The following is a 26384-nucleotide window of genomic DNA, read 5'->3' as shown; positions in this document are numbered from 1 at the left end:
TCCAATCGGTTGCATCAGTCCACCACGTTCACATACGTTATTCCTCTGCCTTCTTAGTCTGGTAGAGATATCTTCATTATGTTTGCCCACTACAGAAACAGCTCTCAGGGGACCAATGCTACTCGTATCCATTTCCTCAAGTCCCCCCCTTACTGATCCCTGGGTGCTCTAACTAAACACTTTGAAAATACTCGTCGAATTCCAATACTTCTTCAGGTTCCTGTGTGCTGACAGGCTGCAAATTTCCCTCACTCTGACTTTACAGTCCGAATTCCTATAACCAATGTTTTATCTTTTCCCGTCTGGCCTCTATCTGTTGCTCATCATTCCATAGGACCTCTTGTACCCTCCTATCCAATATCCTCTCTTCTCAGCTAGGTAAAAATATAGTCAGAGTCGGAACCCCACCCAATGGTTGGGGTCTTTCAAACGTTCCCATATTTTCAACTCTCCCTTTTCAGAAGTGGTAGTTTAGATTTAGATTACTTACAGTGTGGAAACAGGCCCTTCGGCCCAACAAGTCCACACCGACCCTCCAAAGAGCAACCCACCCAGACCCATTACCCTACACCTAACACTACGGGCAATTTTAGCATGGCCAATTCACCTAACCTGCACATCTTTGGACTGTGAGTGGAAATCAGAACACCCAGAGGAAACCCACGCAGACACAGGTAGAATGTGTAAACTCCACACAGACAGTTGCCTGAGGTAGAATGTGTAAACTCCACACAGACAGTTGCCTGAGGTGGGAATTGAACCCGGGTCTCTGGCGCTGTGAGGCAGCAGTGCTAACCACTGTGCCACCGTGCTGCCCTAGTCTTTGGACCATTTATAAATTTTCTCAGGAGCTGTTGGCTTATGATTGAAGAAATTTGGAATATCCATGTGTGACCGTGACCACCCCATTGTTATTCTTTGTTTCTTCAGATTTAACTTTAGCTTGGCTTGTTTTCAACGGGGCGAGCCTTGGGCCACCTTCTTCTCTGGAATGACTGGAGGAATCTGAATCTGTTTCTAAACCCGCTTCATGTCACTGTTCACTTCCTAGCTGAGTTAAGCAGGGGCATCCTGGCTAAAATCCAGTGCATTTCCCATTGACTGTTAATCATGTTACCAATTCTTCACAAACTGCTTCCAGTTGGCTCTTGGTACTGGTCACATCACACTCACAATATGAACCCATGATGATTTTGTTTCACGGTTGGACTTGAGGACCAAGGACCACCTCACTTATTCTTTGTCCTTCCTATGGGTCGCTTTTCCCCAGACCCTTCAAAAGTCATCCAGGGACCACTGGAGAGTTTGAAGATCGCATGGAGGAGAGACTGAATCTAGACAATCAACCACTATTCTGGAGCTGGTCTATATTTTTGCAGAAATCTCACAAAGTTTCAGAAAACAACATCTTTAACAGTTCAGATTTCGGATTGTGAGAGTGTTATCGCCATTCAAAAAACTACATCTGACTGACTTCACATTTGAACTAAGTCTGTCTGAAAGATAGTCTATCATTCAACAGACGTCAGCAATTCAATCTTGTTGACAAGAAGCTCGGAAAGAAGTTAACGCATTTTATTGTGAAAGTCTGGATCTTTGACAGGATAACACTTTTCACAAACATCATACTTGAAGAGTTTCGACTCTCTGACAATCACATGGTACTTCAAGACATATAAGATTATCACAAAACTCGCATGTGGAGAGATCCTTTCTTGTGTGGATCCTCTGATTCATAGCAATGATTTGGTGGATCAAGAGGTTCTATGACCACCAGAATGACTGGTCTCACACACCCTACAGTGGAAGATTTGCCCCATGTGAATCTTCTGGTTTGAGAATGCCCCAAGATGTCACAAAACCTTTGTTGAAATTTAAGCCACAAGATTTATTTTCCTGTGTGCAGCTTCAGATGTACTGCCAGGCTGCATTATCTTGTGAAAGTTTTAACACACATCTCTCCTTTTAAGGCTTTCTAATTATCATGAACCTTCTGATGTCTCAGGCAACTGCTAAATACGGCAACAGCCTCCTCACAAATCTCACATTGGAATGGTTGCTCCCCAGTGTGCAAACGTTTGTGTGCTCGAAAACCAGATGACCGCAAAAATGATGTATTACACTGATCACATGTGAATCGTTTGTGCCCTATGTGAAAGCGTTGATGTTTGCGGAGGATCGATGAGTCTGAGAATGATATGTCACACACTTCACATGTGAAAGGTTTCTCCCCAGTATGAATGCATTGGTGAATGCGAAGCTGAGAAGAATACGAGAATGATTTGTCACAGATCTCACATTTCAATGGTTTGTCCCCAGCGTGCAAACGTTCGTGTCTATGAAGACCTGATGACTGTGGCATCGATTTGTCACAGACCTCACAAATGTTTTTTTTCCCAAGTGTGCAAATGTTCGTGTGCACAAAGACCAGATGATCGTGCGTATGATTTATTACACTGCTCACACACGAGGTTTTTCCCGTGTGAATGTGTCGATGTTTGTGAAGGGACGATGATGCTGAGAATGATTTGTCATACACTTCACATATGAATGGTTTTCCCCCAGTATGAATGCGTTGGTGTAAGCGAAGGTGAGATGAATGTGAGAATGATTTGTCACAGATCTCACATGTGAATGGTTTCTCCACAATGTGAATGCATTGATGCAGTCGGAGATGTGCCGTCTGCGTGAATGATTTTTCACACACGCAACAAGTGAACGGCTTTTCTCCTGTGTGAATATGTTGGTGGGACAGAAAGGTTGTGGACGTTGCAAAAGCTTTATCACAAACTTCACATTTGAACAGTTTCTCCCCTGTGTGAATGTATTGGTGTATGCGGAGGTGCGATGGCTTGGAGTATGATTTGTTGCACACCTCACACATGAAAGGTTTCTTCCTGTGATGGATACTTTGGTGTTTCGTAAGCATCGACTGCCAAATATTGGTTACAGTGCCCAACCTTCAGTGTTGAGCAATGCTGTGAAGAGACTGGATGTCTTCCAATACTTGTGCAGTTGTTACTTGGGGAATGGTCAGGATCTACCTGCAATGTATATCCTCCCTGTATTCTCCGTTGGAGTACTGTGCAATTGTTCTGTAAAACAGAAAAATGAAAGTGAGGGTACTTTTGCTACATTGTCAATGGAAGGGTTTTGTCAAGTGAGAATCATGGCTTCTGATCTGACTTCAGAGAGCCTTTTCTCTCACAATCAGCTTCTCATCTGCTCAGTAATAGTGGAACTGAATTCTTGGGTGCCTGGCTCAAGGAGTCACATGACCAGAGATTCGAAAGTGCTCACCAGTACCATGGCCTTCAGAGTTTATACCGCTGGTGCCCTATCAAAAGTTGTTTCATACCACCTCAGTCACTGCAACCAGAAGCTGTCCTTTACTCTCTGGAGTTTGACCGTTATCACCAGAGGAAAGGAATCTTGTTCCTGCATGACAGACAGGTACCTGGGGGTCTTTGTGGTTGGGTTGGCAGAGAGGATGACAGTCCTTTTACCTGGGGTCTACCATAGGAGCCACAGCACCAGCCCAAGCCCGCCAGGACACAAATTGTAGTAGAGGTTGATGAGGCATCCTGGTGTCCAACGGAATATCCAGCACTGCAGGAGAAACATCATTGTTCTTCTCAGCTCCCCAAGGTTAAGTGTCTCCATCTTCTCTCAACACTTCACACTCGCAGAATCACCAGTCAATCTAACTCTGCCACTGCATATGCCTCTCACCCAAGGTTCACAGAATACATGTCTCAATATAAGGGCAGCATGGTGGCACAATGGTTAGCATTGCTGCCTCACAGCTCCAGAGACCCGGGTTCAATTCCCGCCTCAGGCAACTGTCTGTCTGCGTGGAGTTTGCACATTCTCCCAGTGTCTGCATGGGTTTCCTCCAGGTGCTCTGGTTTCCTCCCACATTCCAAAAGTGTGCAGGTTAGGTGAATTGGCCATGCTGAATTGTCCGTAGCGTTAGGTGTAGGGGAATGGGTCTGGGTGGGTTACTCTTCGGAAAGTCGGTGTGGATTTGTTGGGCCGAAGGGCCTGTTTCCACACTCTAAGTAATCGGATCTATTATGCCCATTCTCACCAATCCCATCATCCCATAATGCTAACCCTTCTGGCCCTCTGCATTTTACTACTACCTCACTGGTGATACTTCACTACCTCTCCAACTCATACATCACCACAAATGGCTTTACCATCGATTTCAATCATACTCAATTCTTCCCTTTATTTCATTGATGAAGACTGGATCATGATGAGGGAAGCAAGCAGTTAGGTTGGATGGGATGCTCTTTGGAAGATAAATGCAGTCTCAATAAGCCGAATGGCCTCTTTACTCATTGTAGGAATTCCATGAACTCAGCAGGTCTGGCAAAATCTGCAGAGAGAAAAACACAGAGTCAATGTTTCAAGTTCAGTGACAGTTCTGAAGGATCACTTGACTTGAAACAGTAACTGATTTCTCTCCACAGATGCAGTGCAATTGGAAGCAATTTCTGTTTTTGTTTAGAACATACTGCAGGTTTGACTTGAGTAAACAGGACACTATAAACTGACAGGTCCACCCCATGACTGTTCAGTTCTGCCCCATGACAAACCGCCTACCTCATCCTCTGCATTAAAACAAAATACAGGCCACAGAGAACCAACAACCTGTAACTGAGCATTAAAAGTCTCTACTTTAAGACAACTACCTTACAGTGGGTAGCCGTTTGTAAGGCAGTGCTGAAGTCAATGAGTTCAAAGTGAAAGTGAGGATGTCAGAAAAATCGAAACCCCATGTCATGCTTTGAAGTTATAGTACTCAACACTGAATTGTGGAGAGTATAATTTACCTTAACAGGAAGTGAGCTGTTATACCCTGAGCTTATGTTTTGCATTGTCACAGGAGGCAGAGAACAGAAATGATTAACAAATGAAAAGATGCGAATGAAAACGTTTTTATATGGTGAGTGGTCATGATCTGGAATGCACAGCCTGATAGAAGGTGAAGATTGATTCACTTGAAAAGCTTCAAAAGAAAACTGTAGAATTTATTTGAAGAAAAATACCGTGCAGGCCACAGAGAGAGAAGTTGAACGAGTGGGATTGACCAAGTAGCTCTTGCACAAATGCAACTGGCAGTACCGCCCCTCCTTGTGCCCTAAGCCAATGATCTTTTTGTTTCACCTATTTTGTCATTACACACCTCTGGAACAGGTGGGACTCCTGGTCCAGAGGTAGAGACACTACCACTGTGTCCCAAGAGGGCCCCTAAAATTGTGGTTCCCAGCCTGAACCCAACTCCTCCCACAGTGGGGAGGAGCAACAGTACAAGGAGCAAAACAGCTAGAGTAGGAGCAATGAGGAGAGCATTGGACTACTTGAGTCTGGAGCCCACAAGGTATGGATGAGAGTTCAAACCACAAATAAGCTTAGGTAGAGCAACACTGGCCTCTCCTGAAAGTGAATCTCACACATCTTTCTCTTTGTGGTGTTCCTGACCAACATTGGGAAACGACAGAGAATGCTTCATCGAATCAGACACAGTCCCAGCATAGTCCAACACAAAAGAAATATGGTAGAGCTGCATTGATAGAGGAGCTGTCTTTCAGGTGACATCTCAAATGAGGCCCCTCCCTTCTTTCCAAGATGAGGGTAAAAGAAACCACAGCATGATTTTGAATAACAGGGGAGTTATCCCTGGTGTCCTGGCCAACAGTAATCATGAATCAATACCATTAAAAAAAATCGTTGTCTGGATATTATCACATTACTGTTTGTGGGAGTTTGCTATGTGCAGACTTGGCTGCCAGTTTTCCTCAAAAAAACCCTTCAGGACATCAGGTTGTTCTGAAAAGCTCTATATAAATTTATGTCTTCTGTTTACTTCTCCCCTGAGGAGGCTATCGATATTGAGTGAGCTTGCATGGATCTGAAAAGACAGGCAGTATCCCAATCCCAACACACAGAACTGACCTTTCACTGTCCACAGGATAATAAACAGCTCCCAAAACACACACAATCAGGAAGAATCCTCAGACACTCAACACCTACCAATAACGGCACCTCGCCTTCTCAAATTCAGGAATCAGCCACCAACAAAACTCAACATGTAAATCAGAATGGAAATACTTCCAATAAACACATTCAGTATCCAACACAGCTCCAAGCAGCACAAAGCACCGAGTAAACAGCTCTCTCAGCTGGATCTTCTCACACAGCATAAGATTTAGATTAGATTAGATTACAGTGTGGAAACAGGCCCTTCGGCCCAACAAGTCCACACCGACCCGCCGAAGCGAAACCCACCCATACCCCTACATTTATCCCTTACCTAACACTACAGGCAATTTAGTATGGCCAATTCACCTGACCCAGCACATCTTTGGATGGTGGGAGGAAACCCACGCAGACACGGGGAGAACGTGCAAACTCCACAGTCAGTCACCTGAGGCGGGAATTGAACCCGGGTCTCTGACGCTGTGAGGCAGCAGTGCTAACCACTGTGCCACCGTGCCGCCCATAAGGGAAATTTCCACCTCTGATTGCCCATAGGATAGTCAGACTGCCTGAAGATTGGTGTGGATATTATGGGATACAATTTGTATAAAAGCTGCTCCTTCACTCACCATCTCCTCACTTGGTTTTCAGTCCCTATTGGAAGTGAACTAGCTCTGGAAGAGGAAGAGGAGACAATAGAGTGGTGGGTTCTCTAATTCAGGTCTCTCACAGTCAATCCAAATAATTCAGGAGCAACATGAGTTCCTTGAAACTTGGGAAACTGACCAGGGAAATTGAGGTGACTTTTGAGCAGCAGATCAGGTGGGGATTTAGACTTGTCATTGCAATTGCTGCCTCAGTTCCTGTGTTCAGTAAATTTAAAAACATTCATCAGATTGTCCCTCAGCTTACAAACATCTGTGTATATAACCCTATTTTGTTTAATCTCTCCTTATAATTTAATTCTTGCAATCCAGATCTTTCTAGTAAATTTACCCTGCATTCCCATCAAGGCCACTATCTCCTTCCTCTGGTGAGTTGCTGAGGACTGCTCTCAACATTGCGGGTGTGGCCAAACCAGAGCTTTGTATCACTGTAACATAATTCTATCTCCTTGTATTCTTTTCTTTTTGATATAAAGGCCACTATTTCATTTGTCTTTCTTGATTGATTTCTGTACCTACTTATGACAATTTCATGATATATGGATCCCCAAGTCCCCTTGATTGCCTACTATTTATAGAATACTCCGCACCTACCTGATAGAGGATTGGGGGCAAGCAATAGTTAAAAGTTTTCCTGAAACAACAATGTACTATAAATTTGGAAACAATGTATGTCTGACTAGCTGAAGGCTTGCAGCTGTTCTTGCTTAACCAACTCTCCACCCATGACTTGGGCTGCCTCCTCTATACAATGAAGCATCGTTAATCACATTGGTTATCTGCTAATGACTCATGTGAACAGTATGGATTGAGAGATATCAGGGTTATAAACTGGACTGCTTTTATGCCATACACAGAGGTCTGACGAGAGTCCGTCAAGTGAGAGCTTGACTGTTCCTCTGACGTTCACTCCGGACCAAAGCTAAAATAAAGAGGTTAATGAAACTTTTTTGTGTGGTCCGGAACTTTGTGAGTCAACATTTTGGTGCCATGACTCTGAACCCAACATAGGAACCATTTCTCTGGGCTGAATAAGTGACCGAGAGTTTGAATCAAGTATAATATAATGTGAGGGCTAGGGCGCCCAGAGGTATTTTACCTCAGACCACTTATTATGTTCAGATAGATAATCTACCCTTTGCCCAGTGAGACTGGTACCTTAAAGGGATCCAACGAACCACCTGGACCAGGATTATAAGATAAGAAACTTTTTTAAAAAAAGACATTGTCTAGATTGCTGTAGGGTGACATTGGCTATTCTGTACTGTGCTTGAGAGAAAAAGTCAGGACGGGGGACCACGCTCAAGGACATGATTGCCACTACCTGACGGATTTGGTATAGAGAGCTGCCTCCTTTAAATATGGCTGGTTGAAATTATGATATAATGGAAGGAGGAGGGCAGACCCGGTAAATTCCTTACCTCTACGATATTGAAATTTATTTCTAGTACAGCAAAGTAGTATAATTGGACAATCCCTCGATGTAGCTGGAAAGAGGACTCTTCTTCAGAGTATGAGACAGAATACCTGGTCAGGAAAATGATTTATGGAAATGAAGTGCTGCACTTAACAAACGATTAGGGAACACAATTTGGCCCCTGGACAGGATCTGGGATGTGCCCTCTTATGAGTTGGCGGTAAATCTAGTTTGGAAGAAAAATTGTGGAAAAAAGTGGATATCATTAATTAAGTTAAAAATCACACAACACTAGGTTATAGTCCAACAGGTTTAATTGGAAGCACTAGCTTTCGGAGCATCGCTCCTTCATCGGGTTCGACTACCACCTGCTGAAGGAGCGACGCTCCGAAAGCCAGTGTGCTTCCAATTAAACCTGTTGGACTATAACCTGGTGTTGTGTGATTTTTAACTTTGTACACCCCAGTCCAACACCAGCTCCTCAAAATCATCATTAATTAAGGAATGGAAGGATAAAGCTGATAGAAAATGGAAAGATACTTTATTGGTCAGTATAGAGGGATTAGGGGTATGTACAGCAGATAGAACTCCCAAAAGTTGGAAGACATTAAAAGCTGAGTGCAAGTGGGTAGACAGAAGGTAAAAAAGGGAACAGAAAAAAAAAAGTCAAGAGACCAAGGATGATATAGAAAAAACAGGAAGGATTAAAGCAGCAGCTCTGTCAAGAGAATCTAAGTTCTACCAGGGATCCCGAGCCTCTTTCTGGCATACTGACCCTATTTGAAGAGGGGGATGATACTGATAGAGATGAGGAATGGGGATGTTATCTTAGATCTACAGGTCTACTTCCTGTAGACCCATCTACTACTACTACACTACCCCCACCACCATACCAGGCTCCCAAGAGATCCAGTGTGGCTGAATGGATAAAAATGAATCCCAGAAGACAGATACCATCAGTGTACCTGGGTTAGTGGACTCCAAACTGCAGTGTCCAATGTGACAGTTACCAAATCCCAGAGTCGCTGATGATAGTAAGGATCCAACAATTGGAGTTTATGTCCCTTGGAAGCCCCAAGAAATGATAATGAACCAAGCTCCAGATCATAAGGAAAAACCAGCCCAATTCGCCCACTATGTCCAAAGGATGGTTCAAATGTATAATGCCACCCTCCCAAGATCTGTTTGCACTGTGCTGTATGATTTTATCACCTGAGGAAGTGACTAAATGGCAGGAACAAATGGGTGACTATGATCAGCGGGGACCAGTTCAAAGTCATGGTGTGTTAGAAGAGAGATTTTCCAACGCTAATGCCCAAACAAACCTTTTGATTCAATCATTAGAATGAGCCTTACAACAACCTGTAAATATTAGTAAAGTACTGAAGTGCAGACACAAATCTGGGGAGTTGGGATGCAATCATTGGGAATGGTTTGTTGTTTGATCTTCACCGTACTGTTACACTTGAACTCTCGATACCTGTTTGCCTTTACATACCAAGGCCAGCAGTATACTTGGACCTGGCTGCCCCAGGGTTTTGTCCACACCCCCATTGTTTCTGGATGGTCTGCAAAAACAACTACAGACCTTGGAACTCCCACAGAGATTGACAATAGCACAGTTAGATTAGATTATCTATAGTATGGAAACAGGCCCTTAGGTCCAACAAGTCCACACTGACCATCTGAAGAGTAACCCACCCAGACCCATTCCCATACCCTGTATTTATCCCTGCCGAATGCACCTAACACTATGGGCAATTTAATATAGCCAATTCACCTAACCTACACATCTTTGCGACTGTGGGAGGAAACCGGAGCACCTGGAGGAAACCCACGCAGACACGGGGAGAATGTGCAAACTCCACACAGACGGTCGCCCGAGGGTGGAATCGAACTCAGGTCCCTGGCGCTGTAAGGCAGCTGTGCTAACCACTGAGCCACCGTGCCGCCTCACGTGGATGATTTGCTTGTCGTCAGCAACAGCGCATCCACCTGCGAAACTGATACCTCTGTACTCCCTAGGATATGTCGTCCCACCACACAAGGCAAAACGCTCCCAGGATGAGGTTCAGTTTCTGGGAGTTGTACTCTTCGTGGAAGAACGGAAGTTAACAAAGGATTGAATATGACCCATTGCCAATACTCTGCTACCTACAACTCCTAAGCAGATGTGTGCCTTTTTTTGGGCTACTGAATTTCTGTAGACAATGGATACTGAACATTGCTATCCACACCCGCCTACTCAAACCATTGGCGTCCTCCAATGCCTCCCCCCCCCACCAACTTTACGTTAACAACTGAACAGTTGACTGCATTTACTGAATTGAAAAACAGCTTCCTGCAAGCCCTGGCCACACGTTCTCGGGTCAATGAATTCAATACACGGAGTGACACCGAACAATTCTTCCGCCGCCTTCGCCTCCGTGCCTTCTTCTTCAATCAAGACTCTCGCCCACCCTCTGACGACCCCTTCTCCCACCTCCAACACACCCCGTCCACCTGGACACCCCGTGCTGGCCTCCTACCTGCCCTCGACCTCTTCATAGCAAACTGCCGCCGCGATATTAACCGCTACCTGAACTCCCCCACCCCTCCCACCCACTCCAACCTCTCACCCTCGGAACGCGCAGCCCTCCACTCCCTCCGTTCCAACCCCAACCTCACCATCAAACCAGCTGACAAGGGAGGTGCAGTAGTAGTTTGGCGCACTGACCTTTACACCGCTGAGGCCAAACGCCAGCTCGCAGATACCTCCTCCTACCGTCCCCTTGACCATGACCCCACCCCCCACCACCAAACCATCATCTCCCAGACCATCCACAACCTCATCACCTCAGGGGACCTCCCATCCACCGCCTCCAACCTCATAGTCCCACAACCCCGCACCGCCCATTTCTACCTCCTGCCCAAAATCCACAAACCTGACTGCCCCGGACGACCCATCGTCTCAGCCTGCTCCTGCCCAACCGAACTCATCTCGGCATACCTCGACACGGTCCTGTCCCCATTAGTCCAAGAACTCCCCACCTACGTTCGTGACACCACCCACGCCCTCCATCTCCTCCAGGATTTCCGCTTCCCCGGTCCCCAACGCCTCATCTTCACCATGGACATCCAGTCCCTGTACACCTCCATCCCCCATCACGAAGGACTCAAAGCACTCCGCTTCTTCCTTTCCCGCCGTACCACCCAGTACCCTTACACCGACACCCTCCTTCGACTGACCGAACTGGTCCTCACCCTGAACAACTTTTCTTTCCAATCCTCCCACTTTCTCCAAACAAAAGGAGTAGCCATGGGCACCCGCATGGGCCCCAGCTATGCCTGCCTCTTCGTAGGGTATGTGGAACAATCCATCTTCCGCAACTACACTGGCCCCACCCCCTATCTTTTCCTTCGCTACATTGATGACTGTATCGGCGCTACCTCGTGCTCCCACTGGTTGAACAGTTCATCCACTACACTAACACCTTCCACCCCAACCTCAAATTCACCTGGACAGTCTCGGACTCCTCCCTCCCCTTCCTAGACCTTTCTGTTTCTATCTCAGGCGACCGAATCAACACGGACATCTACTACAAACCAACCGACTCCCACAGCTACCTGGACTACACCTCCTCCCATCCTGCCCCCTGTAAAAACGCCATCCCATTCTCCCAATTCCTTCGTCTCCGCCGCATCTGCTCCCAGGAGGACCAGTTCAAAATACGTACAACACAGATGGCCTCCTTCTTCAAGGACCGCAATTTCCCCCCCGACGTGGTCGACGGTGCCCTCCACCGCATCTCCTCCACTTCCCGCTCCTCCGCCCTTGAGCCCCGCCCCTCCAACCGCCACCAGGACAGAACCCCACTGGTCCTCACCTACCACCCCACCAATCTCCATGTACAGCGCATCATCCGCCGTCACTTCCGCCACCTCCAAACAGACCCCAGCACCAAGGATATATTTCCCTCTCCTCCCCTATCAGCTTTCCGTAGAGACCACTCCCTCCGCGACTCCCTTGTCAGATCCACACCCCCCACCGACCCAACCTCCACTCCCGGCACCTTCCCTTGCAACCGCAGGAGGTGCAACACTTGCGCCCACACCTCCCCCCTCACTTCTCTCCAAGGCCCCAAAGGAAACTTCCCTATCCGCCACAGATTCACCTGCACCTCCACCCACATCATCTACTGCATCCGTTGCAGCCGGTGTGGCCTCCTCTACATTGGGGAGACAGGCCGCCTACTTGCGGAGCGATTCAGAGAGCACCTCTGGGCCACCCGGACGAACCAACCCAACCAACCTGTAGCACAGCATTTCAACTCCCCCTCCCACTCCACCGAGGATATGCAGGTCATTGGACTCATCCACCGCCAAACCACAACAACCCGACGGTCGGAGGAGGAGCGTCTTATCTTCCGACTGGGAACCCTCCAACCGCAGGGGATGAACTTGGACTTCACCAGTTTCTTCATCCCCCCTCCCCCCACCTTGTCTCAGCCGGATCCCTCCAGCCCGGCACCGCCTTCCTGACCTGCAGTCTTCTTCTTGACCTCTCCGCCTCCATCCTACTCCGACCTATCACCCTCACCTTGACCTCTTTCCACCTATCACATTTCCAACGCCCCTCCTCCAAGTCCCTCCTCCCTACCTTTTATCTTCTCCTGCTGAACACTCTCTGCTCATTCCTGAAGAAGGGCCTGTGCCCGAAACGTCGAATCTCCTGTTCCCTGGATGCTGCCTGACCTGCTGTGCTGTTCCAGCAATAAAGTTTCAACTTTGATCTCCAGCATCTGCAGACCTCACTTTCTCCTGGCCTTGGGTCAATCCTTATACGACTGACCATTCCAGTTATATGTCACCATAAAGCATGGCTGGAAATTTTGGGGCATGTTGTTACATTTCAGGATTATAATACTTATTGTCATTGCCTGCATTCTTGTCTTAAGATGCTTGTAGCCACTGATAGCCAATTGCTGTAGTTAAAGGCTTTAGCAATATTCTGTGTTATCATGAAATGATCAAAAGGAGGAAATGAGAGTATTGCAGAAGCAATAGTTAAAGGTTTTGCTGAAAAAAAAGTACCATAAATTTTGAAACTATGTGTGTCTGTGTCTGCAACTAGCTGAAGATTTGCAGCTGCTTTTGCTTAACCACCCCTCCAACCATGGCTTGCGCAACGTCCTTTACTCAATGGAGCATTGATAACCGCATTGCTTATCTGCTTATGACTCGTGAAAAGTATTGGTTGATAGGTATGAAGGCTATAAACTGTATTGTTTTTATGCTATATACAGAGATCCAATGAGAGTCCATCAAGTGAGAGCCTGACTGTTACACTGGTGTTGACTCCAGACCTCTAGCCAGCTAAGCTAAAATAAAGAGATTAATGAAACTTACATTGCTGTTTGTGGGATTTTCCTATGTGCACATTTGGCTGCCAGTTTTCCTTAAAAAAAAAACCTTCAGGACATCAGGTTGTTCTGGAAAGCTCTATATAAATGCAAGTCTTCCTTTTACATCTGTCGTGAGGAGTGTATAGATATTGAGTGAGCTTGCATGGATCTGAAAAAAAAAAACAGGCAGCATCCAAATCCCAACTCACAGAACTGGCCTTTCACTGTCCACAGGATAATACCCGGCTCCCAAAACAAAGCCGGGTATGAAGAGTCTGCAGACACTCAGCACCTCCCAGATGATAACCCCTCACCTTCTCAATTTAGGAATCAGCCATCTACAAAACTCAGCCTGGAAATCAGAGGGACATGTTTCCAATAAACACAATATCTAACACACAGCTCCAGTCACACAGTTCAGCACAAAGCACCGAGTAAACAGCTCTCTCAGCTGGATCTTCTCACACAGCATAAGGGACATTTCCACCCCTGACTGCCCACAGGATAGTCAGACTGCCTGAAGATTGGTGTGGATATTATGGGATACAATTTGTATAAAAGCTGCTCCTTCACTCACCATCTCCTCACTTGGTTTTCAGTCCCTATAGGAAGTGAACCAGCTCTGGAAGAGGAAGAGGAGACAATGGGCAAAGTGGGTGGGCTCTCTGATTGATGTCTCTCACAGTCAATCCAAATATTTCTGGAGCTACATGAGTTTCCTGAAACTTGGAAATTGATCTGTGAAATGGACATTGAACAACAGATCAGGTGGAGGTTTAAACTTGCAGTTCTTCCATCTGAATAAAACCTCACTTATTGCAGCTGCTGACTCAGTTCCCCTGGTACACGTTTGACTAGATTTCTAGTATGGGAATAGCATGCTTCAGCTGTACAGACATATATCTTCACGCATGTATCCTCAGATGTATTTTACCCACAGCATACAAAGCACTGATGGGATCAGCTTACGTGCAGGACAGAGAGATACAGGAGGAACAGAGGCATGTTTGAAGTATGATCTGGAGTTGGGGGTGTCATCTGCGACAGAAAGAATGATTTGGAACACATTATGAGTCTGACATTGAGTTGACAACTGACATCTCTGCCCTGTTCAATGCCAGAAGAGCCTCTTGTAAAGATTCAGCTCCCTTCAACATCAATTTCTGAGGCTAAGTGTTCATCTCATCCATTTCCTCTACCAGAATGTTCCAGTCCATTCACATCTCCCAGGAACCTTGTTTGAGTGATATTGTTCAGAGTGCAGTACACTGCAATGATAATGGCCATTTTCTCTCTCTCTCAATCTGAAATACAGCAATCCCAAGATATGGCCAATACTGTGATCAGTTCTTCAACATCCCACTCACTTCTCTCAGTGAGCTGCTATAGAGAGACATGGTATGAATAATCAATACCTCCTTTTCTGTGCTGGATGAAATTGAGTCATTAGCCAGGGAAGAAAGGGATCAACCTTGTCACTAACCAGCTGGCCATCAGCTCTCTTACCTTCACAAAATATGGATGTGATGTCGGAGTTCCTGACAATGAAAACATTATGGACGATCTAGTGTGAGTGGGTTCATATGGAGTATTCTCAGACAACATGAAGGAGGGGAATCGCTTTCTATTCAAGGAGCTCTTTAAAGTCTCCTCATGTGACCTTTAGTGCAATGTGAGTGTAATGCCAGAACCTTGGGAAAACAGCTATTCTATAAAACACCAGTAAGTGTTGTGTTAAATTTTAATCAAGGCATTGGGGCTAAGAGCAATTTCCACTCATCTTGGTTTCAGTATCATAAGGATAGAAACTACACTATTTTAAATTAGCATAAATAATGATTCAAATCAGAAACTCCTTGCAAAATTGAGGTAATAACGTAATTATTACTCTATAAATTTATTTAACTATTTCTCTTTTTAAGAGTCACAGAGCTGTACAGCATGGAAACGAACCCTTCAATCAACCTATCCATGCCAACCAGATATCCTAAATTAATCTCGTCCCATTTGCCAGCATTTAGCCCACATCCCTCTAAACCCTTCCATATACTCTTCCAGACATCTTTTAAATGTTGTAATTGTACCAGCCTCCATTACTTCCTCTGGCAGTTTATTCCATATATGCACAACCCTGTGAAAACATTGCTGCTTAGGTCCTTTTTAAATCTTTCCCCTCTCACCCTAAACCTATGTCCTCTAGTTTCAGACTCTGCTACCCTGGGGAAAAGACCTTGAATATTCACCCTGTCTATGCCCCTCATGATTTTATAGATTTCTATAAGGCCCCCCCCTCCAGGGATGCTCTAGGGAAAATAGCCACAGCCAGCAAGTTGTTGGAGGGAATCCTGAGGTACAGGATGTATGTGTATTTGGAAAGGCAAGGACTGATTAGGGATAGTCATCATGGCTTGGTGCGTGGGAAACCATGTCTCACAAACTTAATTGAGTTTTTTGAGGAAGTAACAAGAGGATTGATGAGGGCAGAGCAGTAGATGCGATCTACAAGGACTTCAGTAAGTCGTTCAACAAGGTTAGCAAGGTTAGATCTCATGGAAGACAGGGAGAACTAGCCATTTGGATACAGAACTGGCAGCGGGTGGTGGTGAAGGGGTGTTTTTCACACTGGAGGCCACAAGGATCGGTGCTGGGTCCTCTACTTTTTGTCATTTACATAAATTATGTGGATGCGAGCAAAAGAGGTACAATTGAGAGGTTTGCAGATGACACCAAAATTGGAGATGTAGTGGACAGCGAAGAAGGTTACCTCAGATTACAACAGAATCTTGACCAGATGGGTCAATGGGCTGACAAGTGGCAGATGGAGTTTAATTCAGATAAATGCAAGGTGCTGCATTTTGGGAAAGCAAAACTTAGCAGGACTTATACACTTAGCAGTAAGGTCCGAGGGAGTGTTGCTGAACAAAGAGACCTTGGAATTCAGATTCATAGCTCCTTGAAAGTGGAGTCGCATGTAGATAGGATAGTGAAGGAGGCGTTTGGTATGCTTTCGTTTATTGCTCAGAGTATTGAGTACAGGAGTTGGGAGGTCATGTTGCGGCTGTACAGGACATTGGTTAGGCCACTGTTGGAATATTGCATGCAGTTCTGGTCTCCTTCCTATCGGAAAGATGTTGTCAAACTTGAAAGGGTTCAGAAAAGATTTACATGGATGTTGCCAGGGTTGGAGGATTTGAGCTATAGGGAGAGGCTGAACAGGCTGGGGCTGTTTTCCCTGGAGCGCCGGAGGCTGAGGGGTGACCTTATAGAGGTCATGAGGAGCATTATGAGGAGCATGGATAGGGTAAATAAGTCTTTTCCCTGGGAGTCTAGAACTAGAGGGCATAGGTTTAGGGTGAGAGGGGCAACTTTTTCACACAGAGGGTGGTACGTGTATGGAATGAACTGCCAGAGGAAGTGGTGGAGGCTGGTACAATTGCAACATTTAAGAGGCATTTGGATGGGTATATGAATAGGAAGGGTTTGGAGGGATATGGGCCGGGTGCTGGCAGGTGGGACTAGATTGGTTAGCATGGACGGGTTGGACCAAAGGGTCTGTTTTCATGCTGTACATCTCTATGACTCTATTCAGCCTCTTCCTATAGCTCAAACCCTTGAACTCTGGCGATCTCTTTGTAAATCTTCTCTGAACCCTTTCAAATTTTACAACATCCATTCAATAGCAGGGAGAACAGAACTGAACGCAATATTCCTAAAATGGCCAAACCAATGTCCTGTACAGCAACAACATGACCTCCAAACCCTTATTCTGAATGCACTGACCAATAAAGAAAAACATACCAAACACCTTCTTCACTATCCTGTCTACCTGTGACTCCACTTTCAAGGAATTATGAACCTGCATTCCAAGGTCTCTTTGTTCAGCAACACTCCCTAGGACCTTACCATTAGGTGTATAATCTCTGCCCTGATTTACCTTTCCAAAATGCAGCACCTCACATTTATCTAAATTAAACTTCATCTGCCACTCTCAGCCCATTGGCCCATCTGGTCAAGATCCCGATGTATTCTGATGTAATCTTCTTGGCTGTCCATTACACGGCCAATTTTGATGTCATCTGCAAACTTACTACATAAACAATGAAAAGAAGTGGACCCAGCACCAATCCTTGTGCACACACTGGTCACAGGCTTCCAGTCTGAAAAGCAACCCTCCACCTTCTATCTCCTACCTTCAAGCCAATTTTGCATCCATGGCTAGTTCTTCCTGTATTCCATGAGATCTAACCTTGCTTACCAGTCTACCATGCGGAACCTCGACAAATGCCTTGCTGAAGTCCATATAGATCATACCCACCACTCTGCCTTCATCAATCCTCTTTGTTACTTCTTCAAAAAACTCAATTAAGTTAGTGTGACCCGGTTTCCTAAGCACAATGCCATGTTGACTGTCCCTGTATGGAATAAAATGCCAGAGGAAGTGGTTGAAGGTGGTACAATTATAGCAATTAAAAGGCATCTAGATGGATATATGAATAGGAAGGGTTTGGGAGATATGGGCCAAATGCTGGCAAATGGGACTGGGTTAGGCTCAGATATCTGGTCGGCATGGACAAGTTGGACCAAAGGGTCTGTTTCCATGCTGTATATCTCTGTGACTCTAATCAATCCTTGCCTTTCCAAATACATGTAAATCCTCTTCCTCAGGATCTTGTCTAATAACCTGCCCACTGATGGAAGGCACACAATTCCTGATTTTTCCTTATCACTGTGACACATCAGAAATCAGCTATTATCAATGGGCTTGTAATTTTCTGAAAATAATTGTTGGCTGCAGCATGTAAACTGGAGTCATAAATTTGACTTGAACTGGTGGTGCCTGACTACCCAAAAATACCCGAGTGTAATGTAATGAATTGCCTCATACAGGTGCAATTAGCAGAAACTCACCAGTCTCATTATTCTCATCTGGGGCTGTGGTCATTTCTGTAGTTGGTACCAGCTCCCTGGCTGATGTTTAATAAACCAAATGTTAAAGATCACATGTTCAATTTACAGGCAATGTAACTAACATTTTAAATTCCGAATGCATTCAAGTCATTCAGCTGGATTGCGCTTATAAAACTGATATAATATAAGCTCCAGGTCACAAGCCAATTGCTTGTGATAGCTGCATATTTATCAGGGATTTTTCTTGCAATTTTTTAAAAATTGAGAGATAAACTGAAGCAGTTTTATTTAAGGGTTGTATGTTTTGACTGACCTGGCTTCATGATGTGTGAACATCTACAGGATAATTTCATCATTCATTTTGCAGCACCTTTGTGTTTCAATAAACAGTGGCGCAGTTTGGTGGGAGAATGAAGACTACCTTGGTGATAAGAATTTGATTATTAATTGTCTCAGGATATTCACAGCACACCTTTGTTTTAAAGTTAGACTAAGGTAAAGACCCAACCTTTTCACACTCAACATGAATTCCTTTTTACAGTGATAAGAACAAGGTTAACAGGCATATTATTCCATTAGGATAGTGTTCAAATATATTGATCATTTAGTTCTGTAAGAGTCAATTATTTGAAAATCTACTCATCCTTCCTGTGTCACTGAGAGAGAGAGAGAGACACCACTTCCCACCTGGTACTCAGGTTGTTCCAGACATGAGTGATCCATTCCAATGTGTGCGTGAAAACAACTTGAGGAGGCCAAATGGATGATATTGTGATAAAGAAGTAACATTGTTTATGGGAATGTCACTTGTATACTTATTTGTGCAACATCTGGAGATAATATTGAGAACAAGGAATGAACTTCTGATTTCAGTTAATAATCATGTGACCTTTGACACATGGCAATTTACTTTTATCCAGCTGAATGGTTATAAAAACTCATATTCAAATATAGCACAAAGACACTGAACTACTGATCAATATAGAAATTTCAAGATCGAAGGGGCAGTCATCGCCATCACTCCTGCAGTTACACCTTGTTATGGATCAAATCTGATCCCCACAAATTATTTTAAGAAGGAAGCCTAGACTCCAACATTTTCTTATTTTAAAGGCAAATGTAAAGTGTCTGTTCCTGATGCAATTGATTAGTCAAAACTACTCGACGTTAAGCAAAACACAATTTATTTCAGCACTGCAGTTAAAATACATCCAAATGAAGGGGCATTTAGAATTACTTAACTCTATTGGAAAACTGAACAGAATAATAAATACAGTAACTATTCAGAATTAACTGTTTCAGTATATTAACATCCCATAAACACTCCTCTTGACTAAAAGAAAAAGGCAGACACAGATTCTCACATGGAGTACTCCAATCCGGGAAAGAAACACAAGAAAAGATTCAGAGAGTAACAGCAGCTCGGAGAAGTTTACTGAAGCTACCAAATCCTAAGAGCTTCTGTTTAAAACTAAACCTTAAAACTAAAAAAGACGAGAAAGCCTAGTCTGTGAGAACTAGCCGCACAGTCGTTCAAACTTTTTAAAAAAACCAACGCCTCACAAGCTGTTGACTCAAGTGATCTTCAGTAGATAGCTCATAACCCCTGCCTTATAACCTCTCAAAAAAAAACTGGGACAAAATAACCTCTTGAAAGCCACAGCATCATTACAACCTTCCGAGCGTGTAATGGCCATTCATCAAGAAGGATCAGAGCAACAGTTACACAGGAACACTACCACCTGCATGTTCCCCTCAAAATCCACACGCCTCCCTGACATGGAACAAAAACACTGTTCCTTCACTGTTGCTGGGTAAAAACACTCAAACGCTCTCGCAAAAACATGTCCTTACAACCTAAGAACTCCAGCAGTTCAAGAAAGCAACTCACCACTACCTCATCCAGGGAAATTAGGGATGGAGAGTGAATGCCAGCCCTGTGACTGATGCCCACAACCCTTGAATGATTAAACAAATTGAGCTGAGACATAGTTCCAATCAAGGTGAAGCCAAGGACTTCAGCCACACTGTCAACAATAGAAGACCTGTGGCCTTTGAGGGTTAATCCACACAGTCTACACTTCTTGGCTCAGTTTATTAACTATCCTTCATTCATAAACTCCTTCTGTTTCCATCACTTCATTCTAAGTGGTAGGTCAGCCCAAAGATTGAGAGTTCATAGTAAAATTGACTATCAGCTCCAAATTCTTGTACCAAGTTAAGGGAGTGTTAAGAGATACCATCTTTCAGATGAGATAAACTGCAGTCCTTTCTGTTCTCCCAGGTAAATATAAAAGATCCCACAACACTACTTCATACAACAGCAGGCAAGTTTATTCCTGATGTCCTGAACCATATGGATTCTACACTTAATTTTACAAAAGCAGATTTTTTGATGGTTAACCATTTGCTGTTTGAGAGAGCTTGCTGTGAACAAATTGGCTGCCATGTTCCCTGTATTATAGTAGTGGCAACACTTGAAAAAGTACATCGGGTTTAAGGTGCGTTCAGACTCTGTAAGCTTATGAACTTAAACATATATTTTATACACACACAACTCCTCAGTTGCTGCCAACACTGATGGTCAGAAGTAAAACCCAAATTCAGTCTTATAGGATGATACCAGGACTGGCTCAGTGAACATGATCCTCAAAAAATGTGACCTCCTGGAACAAAAACCATCAGCACTTATTGTTTAGCAGTACAGCCCAAGGAGGCAACACTTCAACTCCTCAAGGCTGAATTCCAAACACAAATCTTCAAGACAAAGGACAGGCGGTGGAAAGAAAAAGCTTGAGAAATCGAACATGTTTTGTAATCCTATAATGTGAATGGTTTTGAAGTCTCCCGGGCCAACTGTAGACTGAGATCAAATGGACAAAATCACAATGGTTCACAAGATTGTGATTTTCTTCTCGAGGATGACAATTCCATCCATTAACACTGGAAAGAACATTTTGAACAACTTATCAACCATGAATCTATAGGGTAGCTGATATCCACCAGTCTGTACTCCAGGTTCAATTGGTAGAATCCAGGGGTGAGTCAGTATTGATAGGAGAGTCTCCACAAGCAATTAAACAGATGAGGAACAATAAAGCTTGCCTCAATGGTATTCCAGCTGAGGACTACAGCCCTGAGGAAGTTTTCTCACATCATGACTGTATGAACACATCCCACTGATTTAGACAAAAAGAGGAATTCTCCTATCTCAGGAATGGGACAGTTGTAACTATCTTCAAGGAGATAAATCATGCTGCAGAAACTACTGAAGTTTTCTCTCTTGTCCACAACAAGGAAAATCCTGACACACATTCTCCTTAATCACCCACTTCATGTATCCAAGGAAATCTTCCCAGAGACTCAGTGACATTTATAACTATCTCTTATTACATATCTTTGTTCTGGACGTAGGTTTGCTCGCTGAGCTGGAAGGTTCATTTTCAGATGTTTCGTCACCATACTAGGTAATATCTTCAGTGAGCTTTCAGACAAAGCACTGCTGGTGTTTCCTGCTTTCTATTTAGGAAGACTAAACATATAAATAGAAAGCAGGAAACACCAGCAATGCTTCATCTGGAGGCTCACTGAAGATGTTACCTAGTATGGTGACAAAACTTTTGAAAATGAACCTTCCAGCTCAGCGAGCAAGCCTACACCCAGAACCTCAACCTGAGCTACAAATCTTCTCAAAACATGCTAACATATCTCAGTGCTAGTTTTTGTCTGGTAATGTCTATATGAAACATTTTGGGATATTTTACTATTTTAAGGTGCTATGTAAATGCAAGCTGTTGTCCTCTCACATTCCCTCCAAACCCCAAGGTACTGAACTGGAAGACAGACAATGGACACTTACTGGCCTCTAGTGCTCTGGTCAAGTGTCCCTTTTAGCACATGGACAGCCAGACAGTGAATGTTGTGAGACAATGGAGACTGTCACAGCTGAGATACATCCTGCTCCCCCTCCTCAGACTTCCCAGTTGGGCTCAATGACAGAATTCCTGCCTGATTCTTCCCTTCCCATTGACCAGAGAGACTGAGGGTAATTAAGGTACCTCCATTACTACCTAAGGATAGCTCCTCCCCTGGGTACTTGTGCTGGTTGATGAGAAGCTGAAGCATTTCTAACCACTGAGTATCTGATGGTCTTCTTGGTCAGAGTGAGAGTCAGTGAGTGATTTGTACCTGACACTGCACTGAAAGATGCTGAGTTTATGCAGGAGCTTCTATACACATTGATGTCTTCATCTGATGTTCTTTGGTTATCAGATCAAAGGTTAAATTGACCTTTTCATGTATGTGCATGTTGGTAGACCTGGAGATACATATGTCAAATCCCTGATATATACGTGAATGGGTTCTCACCCAAGTGGATCTGCTGGTGGTTCAGTCAATTGGAAGAGTGCATGAAGGCTTTGTCACAAACATTGCATTTGAATTGTCACTCCCTGCCTCAATCTTCGAATGGAAAAGTCAGCTGGATGATCTGAAGATGGACTGAAGTGAGACTTACACAAGAACTGCTTCTCCCACATGCGAACACTTCAGTGATCCAAAGGGGTCAATAACTGGGTGAAGGCTCAGTCATAAACATCACATTCTCTCTTGTGAGAATCCTCTGATGCCACAGGAGATCAGACAATTGTCATCGAGTCTGAGAGATGTACAGCACGGAAAGAGACACTTCAGTCCAACTCATCCATTTGGATGAAAGACATTTCACAAACCCCACACTGGAAGGGTTTTTCTCCAGTGTGAATGACCTAATATATCAGGAGGCCCAAACACATCACAGAAGCTTTACGACAAACCTCACAGTTGAAGGTCCATGTTTTTTTTTTTTTTTTTTAGATTAGATTAGATTAGATTACAGTGTGGAAACAGGCCCTTCGGCCCAACAAGTCCACACCGACCCGCCAAAGCGAAACCCACCCATACCCCTACATTTACCCCTTACCTAACACTACGGGCAATTTAGTATGGCCAATTCACCTAACCTGCACATCTTTGGACTGTGGGAGGAAACCGGAGCACCCGGAGGAAACCCACGCAGACACGGGGAGAACGTGCAAACTCCACACAGTCAGTCGCCTGAGTCGGGAATTGAACCCGGGTCTCTGGCGCTGCGAGGCAGCAGTGCTAACCACTGTGCCACCGTGCCGCCCACTTTTTTTTTTTTTTTTTTTTTTTAAAAAACGGCTTTTATTTTGCTATTAGTATTGCTGGTAACTATTTACTGATACAGCCAAAAAACACACCTATTAAACTGCAGGTGAGGTACATTCAGAACCTCAGATATATCTCCAATGTTAAAAACAAATCATAAAGGCAGGCAGTACATATACTAACATATGATAAATAGAAGGCATTGAACGCATGGCGTGGTTGACCATGCCAATCTGTTTACCGAGCTACTAGCCAGCTTTACTCCTCAAACTGAACAGCATCTCATATTTAATCAGCAAAGTGTCTGAGATCGAAGAGAGAACTCCCGCCTTTCCCCAACTCTTAGCCCTTCCCCAATTAAAATCTCCACGTTGTACTTAAGTATGTTAAAGCCCGATTTGGTTTACATCAGTTATCAATGTCAGAAAGTTACCAAGCTGTTATACAAATGAATTCAACTTTTATTTTTTTCCATTACACTTTTAAAAATTTCAGTGGAGGCTGCAGTATTAGCGTTATGAAATCCAATTATACAAAAGTTGAATTAAACTACATCTATAAACAATGGTGCCAAATTGACTTCTTGGTTTGGTTCTATGTTGAGAAATACAGGCTGACAGAGTGCCATTTCCTACCAATAAGGCTGCACCTGTTCATTATGTAAAGTAGATAGGTCAAAAAAAAACTTACAATAATGGCTAACCAAAGTTTAGGTGCATACATGCATATTGTAAAATTGACCAGAGCTATACATCAGCACACCAATGAGCTAGGAAATAAAAACCTTGATTGGCTTTTAAATATTGATAGCAAATGGAATAGTCAGGAACAGTATTACAGATAAATGAGAGGCCAATATAATCAAGACACTATCATACTAAGTTTAACAAACATCAATTCAAGATTCTCTTTAGAAATCAAGTGACTGTAAGTGTGTGGTAGGATGCACTTGGTTTGCATTTTTGCTTTATAGAACACTGCAAAAGGCCTTATGCCTCGGGCGCTTAGCTTGCAAGGCAGCCCGTGTGGCCATTTCAAAAACTTCTCTCACTCCATCTTTAGTTTTTGCTGAGCATTCCATGTATCCATATGCGCAAATCTTGGTGACCATCTCTTTGCCTTCTTCGGGTTTTACAGGTTCCTGCTTCATTTTTGCCAATTCTCTCCGTGTGTGCTCATCATTTCTCAGATCTTTTTTGTTCCCGACGAGAATAATTGGCACACTAGGGCAAAAGTGTTTCACTTCTGGGGTCCATTTCTCAGGGATATTTTCTAAACTGTCAGGGCTATCAATAGAAAAACACATTAGAATAACGTCTGTATCTGGATAGGAGAGAGGCCTAAGCCGATCATAATCTTCCTGTCCTGCCGTGTCCCAAAGTGCCAGTTCAACCTGTTTTCCATCCACTTCAATATCTGCTACATAATTTTCAAAAACTGTTGGAACATACACCTCAGGAAACTGATCTTTACTGAAGACGATGAGTAGACATGTTTTCCCACAGGCACCATCACCAACTATAACCAGTTTTTTGCGTATGGCAGCCATCACATTACTTTTAATGTGTGGATCTTCTGGTGAAAAGACAGGCAACATCCAGATCCTCGCACACAGAGAACTGATCATTCAGTGTCCAGAGGATAATGATCAGCTCCCCACACACACAACTGAACAGGAAATCAGTAAAACTCCCCAGATACTTTGCACCTCCCAGACAATTGCACCTCACCTTCTCATGTTCAGGGGTGATCTACAGGATTAAAACAGATCTCCATCAAGGTCTCAAATGCATGTCTTCACAAATTGAGGATATTTTATTCAGTGATGGGAATTTGGGTGCTGCAGGCTGATGCAGCATATATACCCAACCCTCGTTACCGTTGAGGAAGGGGTGATGAACTGCCCTCTTTAAAGTTTATTAATCTTTGCAACTTTACCCTTAGGTTAATAAACATTTCAGAATTGGTTCAGGCCAGACTCACCACTTCAGGAACTCCTAATGTGACCATTTTTTTTCGAATCTGAGAAACTGACCTAAAAACAGGGGACAAAAAATAATTACCCACATTGACAATAACAGACTCTGAATAGTACACAATAGTTCTCCATGAGCTGTGTAAGTGTGTGTGCACCTCCAGAAGTCTGAGATGTAAAATCCAGGATTGTGTTGCACTCCATCCTGCCATGCTCTGTACCTGGAGACCAAACCAACCAAGGATTCAGCTCCAAGCCCACAGCTCGAACCCCTCACCTTGCCGCTGAAATTACAGAGAAAGTGAAAAGGACTCCGGTAACTGCCGAACGTTGCCGTTCTCGCCCGCGCGGCGGCGGTTGGCGCCCAACGTTCGGGAGTTTAAATCCGAGCGCGCGAGCTCGATCGTCTGTCACATGGTCGGTGCGAGGATTTGTGGGGCGCCCTTGTAAATCGCGCCCTCTGATGCCTGGCCCCGGGATTTCAGTCGCACTCCCGCACCCCTCTTATCGCTCAATTCCTTCCTCTCCATGAGTACCACCTTGTGCGGTGGTTCGCACTGCTGCCTCACAGCGCCAGGGACGCGGGTTCGATCCCAGCCTCGGGCGACTGTCTGTGCGGAGTTTGCACATTCTCCCCGTGTCCGCGTAGGTTTCCCCCCGGGTGCTTTGGTTTCCTGTCACTATCCGAAGGTGTGCAGGTTAGGTGAATTGGCCATGCTAAATTGCCCATAGTGTTCAGGATGTCAATGTTAGATGCATTCGTCAGGGTTAAATGTAAGGGAATGGGGTGGGCTACTCTTCGGAGGGTCGGTGGGGGTTTGTTGGGCTGAAGGGCCTGTTTCCACATTGTAGGGATTCGATAAAATCACTGCATTCAT

At 44.4% G+C, this 26384-nt stretch overlaps 2 protein-coding genes across 4 annotated transcripts; both read right to left on the bottom strand.

The window, feature by feature from the left end:
• Nucleotides 1-602: 602 nt before the first annotated feature.
• On the bottom strand, nucleotides 603-25855 carry LOC122541199 (uncharacterized). 3 transcript variants are annotated; one of them, XM_087978760.1, is made up of 3 exons: nucleotides 25665-25855; nucleotides 25515-25566; nucleotides 603-3095 (listed from the first exon to the last, which is right to left on the bottom strand). In XM_087978760.1, exon 3 carries the CDS (start codon nucleotides 2927-2929, stop codon nucleotides 1976-1978), a length of 954 nt encoding a protein of 317 aa, XP_087834886.1. In that variant the 5' UTR covers nucleotides 2930-3095; nucleotides 25515-25566; nucleotides 25665-25855; the 3' UTR covers nucleotides 603-1975. The 3 variants fall into 3 exon arrangements, with proteins under 3 accessions (XP_087834886.1, XP_087834887.1, XP_087834885.1); XM_087978761.1 differs by lacking the exons at nucleotides 25515-25566; nucleotides 25665-25855 and adding an exon at nucleotides 13459-13477; XM_087978759.1 differs by lacking the exons at nucleotides 25515-25566; nucleotides 25665-25855 and adding an exon at nucleotides 6618-6848 and having other exon boundaries at nucleotides 603-4384.
• LOC148141009 (transforming protein RhoA) lies at nucleotides 23598-25086 on the bottom strand. Its single transcript, XM_087978795.1, has one exon. It carries the CDS (start codon nucleotides 25078-25080, stop codon nucleotides 24499-24501), a length of 582 nt encoding a protein of 193 aa, XP_087834921.1. The 5' UTR covers nucleotides 25081-25086; the 3' UTR covers nucleotides 23598-24498.
• Nucleotides 25856-26384: the final 529 nt, after the last annotated feature.

This window comes from Chiloscyllium plagiosum, unplaced genomic scaffold (assembly GCF_037043375.1).
Source record: "Chiloscyllium plagiosum isolate Xiang-an unplaced genomic scaffold, Cpla_swu_hap1 HiC_scaffold_35, whole genome shotgun sequence".
NCBI lineage: Eukaryota > Metazoa > Chordata > Chondrichthyes > Orectolobiformes > Hemiscylliidae > Chiloscyllium > Chiloscyllium plagiosum.
This window is presented reverse-complemented; position numbering and strand designations above follow the sequence as displayed.

Bases quoted from the DNA above. Each gene is read 5' to 3' on its own strand.
- LOC122541199 (XM_087978760.1), bottom strand. From the start codon at position 2,929: ATGCTTACGAAACACCAAAGTATCCATCACAGGAAGAAACCTTTCATG.
- LOC148141009 (XM_087978795.1), bottom strand. From the start codon at position 25,080: ATGGCTGCCATACGCAAAAAACTGGTTATAGTTGGTGATGGTGCCTGT.